This window comes from Parasteatoda tepidariorum, chromosome 2 (genome assembly GCF_043381705.1).
Source record: "Parasteatoda tepidariorum isolate YZ-2023 chromosome 2, CAS_Ptep_4.0, whole genome shotgun sequence".
NCBI lineage: Eukaryota > Metazoa > Arthropoda > Arachnida > Araneae > Theridiidae > Parasteatoda > Parasteatoda tepidariorum.
In genome coordinates, this window is record NC_092205.1 from 29,082,641 (window position 1) to 29,094,680 (window position 12,040).

The following is a 12,040-nucleotide window of genomic DNA, read 5'->3' on the forward strand; positions in this document are numbered from 1 at the left end:
TAAATATATTTCCAATTTAATGGTTTTCTTAAATGCCAAAACAATATAATATAATAAATAAAATATATTTCATCAAAACAATTTTTTGTCTGATTGATGCAAAATCAATCTCCAAGTAGGTTCACTGAGGCAAGATCCTTTGTGATTTTTTCGGCACCCAGCAGTCCTTCCAGGAGCAACTCATCGTTGCTTTGAGGAAGTGCCTCCTCTGCCATGACTAGGGGTTCATCATCATCGTCCTCCTCCTCCTCGTCGTGATAGGCAGGTGGTAGAACGGCGTCTGGATACTGGAATGTGGTTTGTGGAAGATCTAATTCGATGGGGAAAACGTTTGTCTCCTGCATCAGCTGATAGCAGTTCTCATTATATTGGGATAGTGCAGAGAGTAAGCGGTTCATTTGGAATACAATATCTTGCACTGAAAAGAAACAAAACCCATAAATATCCTCCTTTCACTTGCTAAGACATTATTGACAGCTTTGCTTATCAATTACAAGCATATACCAGAACAAGAAATTTTCTGACTATGGATACCGCATAAGATTCTAATTTTAACAACAACAGAAAATATAGTCATATTAATCTGTAGCACATAACTACAGGCCATACCACATAACTCATTTAATTTTTAAAACAACAGATCAGTAAATATATACCATGTTTCTGATCAAGAAGCTCTAATTTAACTTGGACATCAGATCGGAGTTTCGAAAATCTCAGCCTTGCATCTTGTCTGCATCTGAGGATTAATCTAAAAAGAATCCAATTTGCTCATTAGAATTAAATTACAATTCATATGGATATCTGTTTCCATTAATAGAAAATTTGCCTTTTTGAATTCTTGAGCAGTTTAGAGAGTAGTTAAATAATTAATAATAGTTAATATTCTATTAACTGTTATTAAAAATTACTTCATTGTAAATATTTAAGTTTTAACAAAAAATAAAATGTTTTGAATATATTTAAAAAACAAAACCATTAGAGTAAAATGTACAGAAACCATGCAAAGACTCCATAATTCAAAAGAGAATAGAAAGTGTTGAAAAAGAAATCACAAACTGTCTTTCCTTTAATTCAATCAAACATATGCTCCAATTCTTATAACATTGAAATATTTATCTTTTCTTTTATTGTTTTATTTCTCTTCAAAGAAATGTTTGACTGTATGATTATAAGTGTGAATCTTTAAAAATATTTATGAACCGGGAATTGCAAATAATTCATCGACTGTAAGAAGATGCTAGATCATGGAACCAGTTTATTTACCCAATATAGGGGTCATATAAAAATATGATTAAGGAAGTTTATGGTAGGTGAAGAAAAGCTCTGTACAAATTACAAATTTTTAGCAAGACAATCCAGTGTTAAAATGAACTTTTGACTTTTTAATCCATAAAGCAACGTTGCATCAAATGACAATATCTTTTTATTTTTAGAACTATTGCATTTAATAATTTTCATGTGAAGCAGAATAAAAGATTTTGTGCTAAAATATAATTTAGTTTCGTTCTCATAGTCTATTCCCAAACATGATTCGAGCTGAAGGATAGGTAAACTTAAAGTCACATTTTCTTTCAACATCTTTGATTCTTTAACTTTGGACTATTTCACACTTTTGGACAATTAGAGAATTTTTTTTGCGACATAACAAGTAAATTTAAATAATAAAAAAGTTGTAAAAAATATAATATATTTGTTTTCTATAACTTGTTTATTTTCTTTCCAAATTTTATTTTGCCCAGAATTTTGTAAGTGAGGACTCAATGAAAACTTTTAACATTTAATACATAATTTAATACTTAAAACATTTCATACAAGATAAACCGAGTACTTTTTTTAAACATTGCATCTAGATTGCTTATATCTACTTTAAACAAAAGGGTTTCGAATCTCGCATCATAATTTGGTTTCGGCAGATGTCTTGTATGTATGAAGAAATTGATTCTCTTTTTCTCTCACCGATGAGAGCTACAGTAACACACATTAAAAAATCAAGATGAGACATTTTTTCTTCACCTATTGCCATAGTCAGAGAGTTTGTAAAAAAAAAAACAAACCACTATCTCCTCTTTTCTAAGAGCGTCTATGATTAATTTAAACAGATATTTTTTGTCATTTTGTCAAATACTCAACAGTTTTCTTTATTTACTTTACTTTTTATTTTTAGATTCTTTTACTTTTTATTTATAGATTCTTTTAGAACTTATTTTCGTAATAAATTATTTCTAATTGTTTCTGTCATTCTAAATTCTTTACCTCACATAGTTTTCAACAAAGTTAAAGTGCTGGAAAAAAAATAGTAAAAAAAAATAGTATTATACTCGAGTTCATTACACACGTGAAAGTATTCCTAAAGATAACTGCTCTCGATTATCTAACAATTGTCAATAGTTAGATTTCTCAGAAGACCACCAACTTCTATCACACAGGACTATCAGACAAATCTGAGTAGTAATTCCATTGCATTCATATTTAATGTGAAGGTGTTGAAAGAGAGAGGTAATAAGGTGTAGATAATAAAGTGTAATAATAAGTTGTTGAAAGAGAGAGTAAGTAATAAGAGAATTCGATTATACTTCACTCCAAAATTCCCAGATTGGGAATAATGAATAGGAAAGTCGTTATCAACAACTTGACAAAAATTTTTTTTAGAATCAGCTTTTGGCAGATATTGACGATTACTTATAAAGATTTCAGACAATTACAGTGAATTTATTGTTTTCAATAAAAAGAATAGAAAAAAAGTGAATTTTTTCCTATTATGTCTAGTTTCATAATAAAATTTGAATACTTAATAAATATTTTCCATTCTCATTAAAATTAATAAAAGATAATTATAGTTCTTATTTAGTGCCACATTAATTAAAATTAAATTAATCAATGAAGAGATAGCTGGAAAAATAAGTAGTTGGTTTCTAAAGAGATAACTTTTGTGCCTAATAGGTTAAGGTGAGTGATGTCTATTATCAAGAATACGATAAATCAACAATTGCTGCACATTATTGGAATGTTAGTTATAAATTCAATTTCAACAATGCCAAAACTATTTTTTCCACTAGTCAATTTAACTCATCTTGATACCCTGGAATCTTGCTTCATTCATATAAATGCTGATTTCCTTGTTAACCACATTAGTTTCTTACCACCTCTCCATAGCACATGGAAATCCATTTTACATTGATTCGGCCCTCTCAGTCACAGTAGTTTTTCTTGTGCCATTTTTGCCTCTATATTTTAATTACATCAGTTTTCAAGTTTTGTTTCTCACCATCATTTTCCATTTCCGAAGGCAACTTTACATTTTATATTTTAAATGGACCTCATTGTTGATCTAATGTAAAACATATGTATTGTACACTTATCTTAAAAACAAAGAAATTGAAAATTTAAATCATTAGAACAAAATAAGAGAAATTATTTAATTTTCGTACCTGTATTCATAATTTCCAGTTTCTACACGATATAGTGGTTCTTGTAGAGCCTGATAAGTGTATTCCTCTTCATCCATTTCTTTCACCTTCAAACAATAAGACTGGAAAAAAATTCAAGACATTACACTTTAATCAGTTCACACAAATATACAATAAAATGAAAAAAGAGATAATTATCAAATAACTTTTTAATTGCAATCACTATGTACAACTCTATAAAATAATAGCATTATATAATATTATTTTATCAAGTAAATGTACAATACCACAGAAAACACCAATTTCACTGACGTACGAAAAAACAATTGAAAGGTCATTGTAATAATAAAACATTAAGAGATAAATTTTCAAAAACATGTTCATAACATCATCTACAGCAAGTCTATTCAAAATGTAAAATCTGTATATATAAGAAAGATTTATTTACGTAGTTATGTTTACAAGATGAGTTTACAAATAATTTTTCATTTCATAAGTGGTTAGCTCTTATTAAAAAAACTGAATCATATTTAAAATATTAGAGCAGTCAATAAAAATATTATTAAACTTTAAAGGAAAAAAACCCTCTACAGCTTACCAGTGATGGAACATTAAATATAATAAACAATGTAATAACAGAAACATCATAAGCATAAAGCTTAGTTATTTCATAATAAAAAAAAGAAGAGAATGAAAAATAGATAATTTTAAATTATCTAATTTAATATTTCAACACGGCACTAGGACATTTTTTCTCTAAAAATGTTGATATTTTTACTTTTTTTTATAGCTTCCTACTAGCCATACTTTTTTACAGCTAGTTTTTACTTTATATATATAAATATATATAATTTTAGCTACCGTATTGGACAGAAAATTGAGAAAAGTAGTGTAATCAATTGACAACAGGAGAGTTTCTAACCAAGATAATTATGAATTTAATCTAATTTTAGATGAACAATGATTGCTATAAACAGACATAAAACAATTTTTCTCTCAGTCAAAAATTCTTAAAAAAAAAACATCCTATGAGGAAGTAAGGTACTCACCAGGTATTCAAACTTAACATCCGCATACTTCTTTATGGTCAACTTTGTATCAGGCACAGCTTTATTTAAATAAGTACCCAAATCACTCAACATCTAAAATTGAAGAAAATAAAAAATTAAACTAAACTAACAATTGTTGGATAAAAAACGTTTTTATACTTTATTCCATTTAAATGACCTATTTTAGACAAAAAAAATTATGAATAAAAAATAATGTATAGATAATCTATTAGAATTGATTATAATATCTATTAAATCATATATAATATACTGGGTATCTGCTACATTTTAGATTTTCAAATTCATGACTTTTCATGATTTTCCATGACTAATTCCAATAATTTTTCATGACTTAAAGAAGTTACTATTTTCTCCGACAAAAACGTAACAGTAAATTTAAAAAAGCATTATAATAACATTCATTGAAATGATAATTATAACCAAAACTGTTATACTATGCATCTTCATATTTATAGATTTTAAATTTAAAAAACAAAGTAAAGAAAGATTTGAAGCAATAAAATAGCTGAAAAAAAATACACAAGCAAATTTTTCTTTTCTGCAGAATTATATTCTAAAGATATTTTTCTTGTTCATCAGAAAGGAAAGAAATACTCCTTATTTGTCTGTTCTCATTTTGAAATTTAAAAAAAATCGCCAATGATTGGCTTGCTTCGGCTTGAAATTTAAATTGATCAAAAAATAAATAATAAAAATTCTTAAATCACAGAAGTACAAAAGATAATTCGCTCTAGAAATGATATTTTTTCTTTCATTTTTTGAAAGAACACCATAATTTTTAAAGAACATGATAAAGACACTTTATATTCTAATAAAATATGACCGTGAGTAGTGATTTTGTTAGGAATTCAGATATTTGGAACACAATGAAATTGAAGGGGGTGGGATTCCACTTTAAAAATTAGATTTTTCGGCGACCTAAATCCATGACTTTCCATGTTTTTTTTTATAATAAAAATCATGACGTTTCATTACAAATCTTGTTCAATACTAAAATTCATGACTTTCCAGGAGCGTGGATATCATGAATAAATTATAATTTAAAATATCTAGAAATAAAGCAATTGTTTATAAGCAGATTGGGTATGAAAGTTATTTAAATTCAAGTAAAAGAATGGTTTGTGTCCCTTTTCACAAAAATGACGATTGGATTGCTATCTGTTACGATTATTAAGTTTTGGCAAGTCAATAATGAAGAAAACAGATTCTCCCTGGGAGTAATGACACAGTGAATATGGGTCAAGCAAAGGAAAAACAGGTCCTGTCCACCTGGAAATTCCTCCAAAAATAACAAATGCAAAAAAACTAAAAAGTGTACAATTACTCTCTTGAAAAGTTACTTTTAAACAAAAACATTTACAAGGTACCCTTAAAAATACTATAATTCAGCAATAACATCCTAAAATAAAAAGCAAATGAATAAGAAAAACACTTACAGGCTTGACAGTTTTTAAGAATCTAATACCCAATTTTTCCATATTTCTGTGCGCTTCACCAAACTTTGTGAATGCTTCACTCGCTCGAGGTTGAGGCTCTCGTACACCAATCGAAGCAAATACATCACCAAATGCTGCAAAACAATACACAAGAGATTTAATGATAGATAAGTTTTTCTCCCATTGATTTTTTTTTTACAAAAACATAACCAATCAATGAAGCAAGTTATTTGCTTGGCAAAAAAAAAAAAAGAATAAAGAAATTACTAAGCCGCTTTTATTTACTTAATCTATATTCCAATAATAATGGCAGTTGTGCGTACAACATAACTCCACTTCATTAATTAACTTTGTACAGTTTTCCAACATTAGAAAAATTAGCAAAATGCCCACATGAAAGACTCATATTTAAAAAAGGCCCAAAGGTTGATTAAAAAAATGAGAATAAAGTGAAATCTCATCTCATGACTGACATTTCCCATTACTGAAACTTGCAAACTCTCTGGCAGTCTTTTAAGAATAAACCTCCTCCTAAAATGAACACCCATTTTGCCACACACAGCCAGTTATTTGCATCTAAAAATGCTCTTAAATTCCAAAAACTCTACTTAAAAAAAGAGTGCTAAATAATAGAATAAGGAGAGGAACATATTTTCGAGAGGCAGATGGAAAGAAGAAATTTTCTAAACGATTTTTTTAATGCTTTTGACTAATAACTGAGTGTATTATTATGAGTCGTTCACAATATGGTAATACAGTACAGAACCCGTTATTCGGAAATCAGAAAACCGGAAAACCAAAAAACCGGAACGAAATTCGATAAATTTTCCCGCCATTAAAAAAAATTTTTTTTCTTCATAAGAATTTAGGATTTTTATTTCTTTTTTGAAAGATGTTTACCATACCATCATTTTAGAAATAATCATTACTGTATTACTTCATCTTTTTTTCTTCTTTTTAAGATTATTTTATTTCCTAATAATATTTTTTTTTTNTAGGATTTTTATTTCTTTTTTGAAAGATGTTTACCATACCATCATTTTAGAAATAATCATTACTGTATTACTTCATCTTTTTTTCTTCTTTTTAAGATTATTTTATTTCCTATATTTTTTTTTTAGTTCGGTTTAACAATAAAAAAAACGGCTTTTTGTACAGATTCAGAAAACCGGAAAAATCAGTTATCCGGAGTAGTGATGGTCCCGATCGTTCCGGATAATCGGTTCCCTACTGTATTGTTAACTGCAACAACTCGCTTTTTCAATAGCTAAATGGTACCAGATGCTTTCTTATAAATTTTGTTACATACATTACCATAATTTTTGTAACACTAAGTTAATACAACAATTCATAATATTTCAGATTATGAATTGAATTTGGAGCTAGCCAATAGGAAATTATTCATTGAATTTCTAACAATATGGCTATTTATACAGTTTAATAACAAATATATACATATATAATAACAAATATATATATATATATATATACAGTTTAAATAAGACTATTTAACTGAAAATGGGGGCTATATCATGTTTCTAACATAGTCTTTAAATTAAATGGAAAAATTTTTCCAAATTTGCTGCTGCTATAACTGAGCTCTAGTTAGGAAATAGTTCAGAAAAAGTTTTACTTTTTTTTAATCAAAATTATCAGCCAATAAACTTTTAATATTACAGGTACGTTTTTTTTTCTTTTAACAATCTGCCTTTCAAATATAGCTTGAAAGACTTTTAACATTAAAAAAAGCCTTAATGTTGTTTTTAATACGTTATGCATATCTAATTATTTCATTTTATTAGTGAAAACAATTTACAGCACTTAATTTCTGAATAATCATGTCTTTCTCCCGAGCAAACAATTTTTCGGATCCCAAGGGGAACGATTTAGAAACTTAGAATAATTTTATAAATAATAAAATCCTTAATTACAAACCTTTTCTAAAAAAAGATAAACTATTAAAACAGAAATAAAATCATATAAAACTAAAAAAAAAACTTAAACTTAAAATATTCAAAACTTCAAATAAAACTCAAAACTTAAAATCATATAAAACTCAAATTTTTCAGTAAGAATTTCTATATATAATTAGAAACCAAAATTTTCTAATAGTAATTAGATTTTTTTAACCAAATTAGAAAAATGAATACAAATTAATTTAAACAGCACACAAGAATTCTTCCAAATTTAATTCCTTTAATAATAAATTAACTTTTATACTCAACTCAATAAAAAGCGGTAAAATTAACACTTTTGGTTGACTGTTAACTGAAAAACACAGATTAAATATACAATTGCAAATGCATTTTAATTTTTTTGTAAATCTAATTTTAATCTTAAAAGCTAAAGATTGCTTTAAAAACATAAAGAAAGAAAAAGAAAGATAATTTAAACTGTAAAAATCATATTATAATTCAAAAAAGGTAAAATAAGTTATTCATTTATTTCGTTGCAAATTTATAATAAATTTATACATTTATAATAGCATTTGTAATAATAATATGAATGTGCACGTGTGTCGTTTATAACTTCAGAACAGCCTGTTCCATCATCCTGAAATTTTGATAGTGGTAAGAAAAAAAGGTCAATTTTAGCCCCCGATGCTAAAAATTGTACAAATATTTCAATTAGATTGCTTAAGAGAGACAATTTAAAATAGTGTTTTTTCATTGGCTTAGAGCTAGCGCTATTGATATAAATAAAACTGTAAAATTAGTATATTTAGCACCAATTAAAATTGCATTAATACTGTGCAGTTTAAATACCGGTATAATGGAAAGAGGTGTTTTCTGAAACAGACAAGTACCAGAGAAAAAAAATTGCTTCGCTTTAACCATCATGATTTGGCCTTGTGCAATAACATCATTTCAAAAGATACTAGATACAGTTAATTGCTATTTTGATGGGATGATGACTAAAAACATGTTTTGCTTAATAATGTTAGACCATCAGTGAAGACAGAAAATAATATTAAATTTATAAAATTGGATATATTTTACCTTAATTAATCAGGGTGCGTAGCCAAATCTTTGAATCAGAAATAAGCACTTTTTAAAAACTTTTCAAGCACTTTACAAAAATTTTCAAGCACTCAAAAAATTCATATTCAATCAATGATATTATTGAAAAACAAAAACTTTTTATAAACAGTTTTAGCGTTAAAAAAAACCCAAAAAGAAACGGGCGTAAATCGAAACAATCAGTACTTTCCCACATCACCGAGTGAATTCAACTTGACCCTGAACTCAGAACAAAAGTACCCTTACCCCCTACGTCAAAAAAAGTGTTAGAAGTAAAATAAAATAAACAAGAACAAAATTAAAATAAATTAAAAAGAAAAACATTTCATAAGGATCTGATATTCTCTATCCGAATTGGAGCACTCGGGTTTCGGTTTAAAGTGTGCGCGCATGCACAAGTCATAACGTGGGTACGACATGAAGTCCGCATGAATGATTACGTAGCAAACTCCCCATTTTTCGTGAAATGCATGGGATCCACCAGATATCACTGAAGGGAGAAGAAAAAAAATTTCGGAAAAAAAGCACTTTTTAAAAACACCAGCTGAAAAAAGCACCTTTAAAAGCTTTTAAAAACGAAATCTCCAAAAAAGCACCTTTAAGTACTTTTTACAAACGCTACGCACCCTGTTAATTGAGTTAGTATGTGTCTAAGTTTTGTGCAAGATTTTGTATTGTTGTTCAGTACTGATTCATTGACAATTTAAATTTTTAACCCCTTACGGAGAATGAGTATTCAGCTAACATTGAAAATCAAAACATAAAGTTAAATATAAATATATTTTACACATATAGACATTGTCATTCTGGTGGGTAAATAAAATTATCCTTGGGTGTGTCACTGTTGCATTGTTTTAGAGAAGACACAGTAGACAAAAAGAACACTTAAATTCATTTAAAAATAGAAAGTGGTCATTCAGATTAATAAAATTCAAACTTTTAAGACAAACACTTGAAAGTCTTTACTATGCAAGATTAAATTAAATAACAAAAAATGGTTGGCAAGAGAAACCAAAATTGTCAGTTCTTGAAGAGAGGAATCTATAGCAGTGATAGATGTAAAATAAAGCATTACATTGATGAAGCTATTAACCAAATAGAGATCATTATTTGTTAAACACATAGGATAAAGATATATGTTTTTACCTCTATAAACATGACACAATTCAAAATAAGCTCTAAGGACTAGTTTTGCATGCTCTGACAAGCCTTTGTAAACATATTCATTTCTTTCTAACTCTTCCAACTTCTTGACTAGAGAATCTAACAACAGATAAGTATTGAAAAGAAAATTAATTATCTACATACATAAAAAAACCCAGCACAATAAAGAAATGAACTTACTTTTAAAATAGACATTTAAAACTTAAAATAATTAAAATAGAGTAAAACTTTATTCATCCATATTGGAAACACGATACCTTTGGATAGCTGAAATTTTAGAGATATAATCATTTCAAAAACCAAGGATTTTCATCATAGTTATTCTTTTTAAATTTTTTTATCAATTAAAATAAATAATTAAAATCGCTGAAAATGTTGAGTAAATGGTTTTTTTATTCAAAGAATGTAAAAATTATATATAGTTCTTTTGAAATTGTGAAATTTATTATTAACCTTAGATAAAATGGTTGTCAATGTTCAGGGCACTTTCTTATCTGGACATAATTAGAGTAAACTCATAGTAAAGTTAACCTAGGCATAACCTATTATGTAAGGTTTTTTTCTAATTTGTTTATTTTTGCTGATAAAAGAGGGTCTGAGCAATGCTTACATGACAAACTAAAGTTCCTTTATTGTCAAAAATCTCTTATAAATTTGAAAAATAATTCATTCAAAAAACGAATACTAAAATTCATAAGAAAACATTATATTTGAAGGAGACACTTAATAAAAAAATCTTAAAAGTTGATATTTATTTTTTCAGTCCAACATTAGTTTTTTAAGCTCTTTCAAATACAAATGATTCTGGCCTGTTAGGTTTGTTGCTCATCGAACAAATGAGTTGATGTGCATAATTAAATGCGTCGAAAAAATTTAAGATGACGAATGAATCAATGAAGTTGGATCGAATTGATTTTAAAGATATGATGACAATGCAATAGATATGATAATGGACATGGTGAAATGGCTAGAGCAACCTTGCCAACGGTATCTGGGAAAGTTTGCTTGCTTTTTGTTCTGCTTTGTTATTATCAATGATATGTTTGACAATACTTGCAGGTCAACAGAATATAAGACATGACATGTCACACACAATTTAGTCAGCTGAAAGTGAATTTAAGAGCCAGCTCAACTTTTTTTTTAAATACTTTAATGGGTGACCTAACATCAGACAAATTATCAGATAATTTCAGATCTAAAAAGTCAGAGGGGGATTTACACTGTTTTGGAAAGAATTTAGTTAATGGAATCAAACCTTAATTGCCTTTCTTAACAATTAAAATAAAAAATAATATTGACATTTATTTAACGATGTTCCTCCTCAACTTGTCTTATAATCATGAGCAGTTGCCATTAAATTTATTAGCTTTTGTTATAATTTGAACTAAAATGAATGTGTTGCAATAGACAGAAATTTAAAGCTGGGGAATCATATTGTTTACAAACACTACATCAAGATAAAAGGAATATTATGCAAGAAAGGATAAAGATAAATCACATCCAAAAATCTACATAGAATGAAGGGGAAAAAACATACAATGGGAATTTAAAAAATTTTAAGAATTTGGTTTTGAATTCATCTCAAAGTGCATATCATACCATTACAAAGTATTGCTCGACTTAAACCCAGTGCATCTGCTGTGGCAGAGCTCATATTCTCAACAATTCTGTGCTTTACTTTTTTCAGAACTGAAAGGAATGTGAAAATATAAATAAACAAAATAGCAATTTTTCTTTATTTACACTAAGATTATTGAATTTAACTTACTGATATCTAATGTCTTCCCTTGTTTAGGATCAGCATGAAGTTTATTATAGGCTATTGAAACTTCCTCCTGCCAAAGATAAGATAAAAACATGCTCATTCAATATTTCATTGTTCATCCAATATTTCACAATCAATGGAATCAAAATTGAAAATTAGGCTTTATTACACAAAT

The 12,040-nt window shown here is 27.6% G+C and overlaps 1 protein-coding gene across 2 annotated transcripts in view; it reads right to left on the bottom strand.

Moving 5' to 3' along the window:
• The window catches only part of LOC107449621 (protein interacting with PRKCA 1), a 23,354-nt gene continuing 11,314 nt past the window's right edge, over positions 1–12,040 (bottom strand). For both annotated transcript variants that reach the window (XM_016065204.3, XM_016065207.3), the window contains 8 exons: positions 11,869–11,935; positions 11,700–11,789; positions 10,083–10,199; positions 5,917–6,050; positions 4,460–4,552; positions 3,432–3,532; positions 657–751; positions 1–418 (listed from right to left, as the gene is read on the bottom strand). In XM_016065204.3, coding sequence (XP_015920690.1) covers positions 105–418; positions 657–751; positions 3,432–3,532; positions 4,460–4,552; positions 5,917–6,050; positions 10,083–10,199; positions 11,700–11,789; positions 11,869–11,935 — 1,011 coding nt within the window. In that variant the 3' untranslated portion in view covers positions 1–104. The remainder of the gene's footprint in view (positions 419–656; positions 752–3,431; positions 3,533–4,459; positions 4,553–5,916; positions 6,051–10,082; positions 10,200–11,699; positions 11,790–11,868; positions 11,936–12,040) is intronic.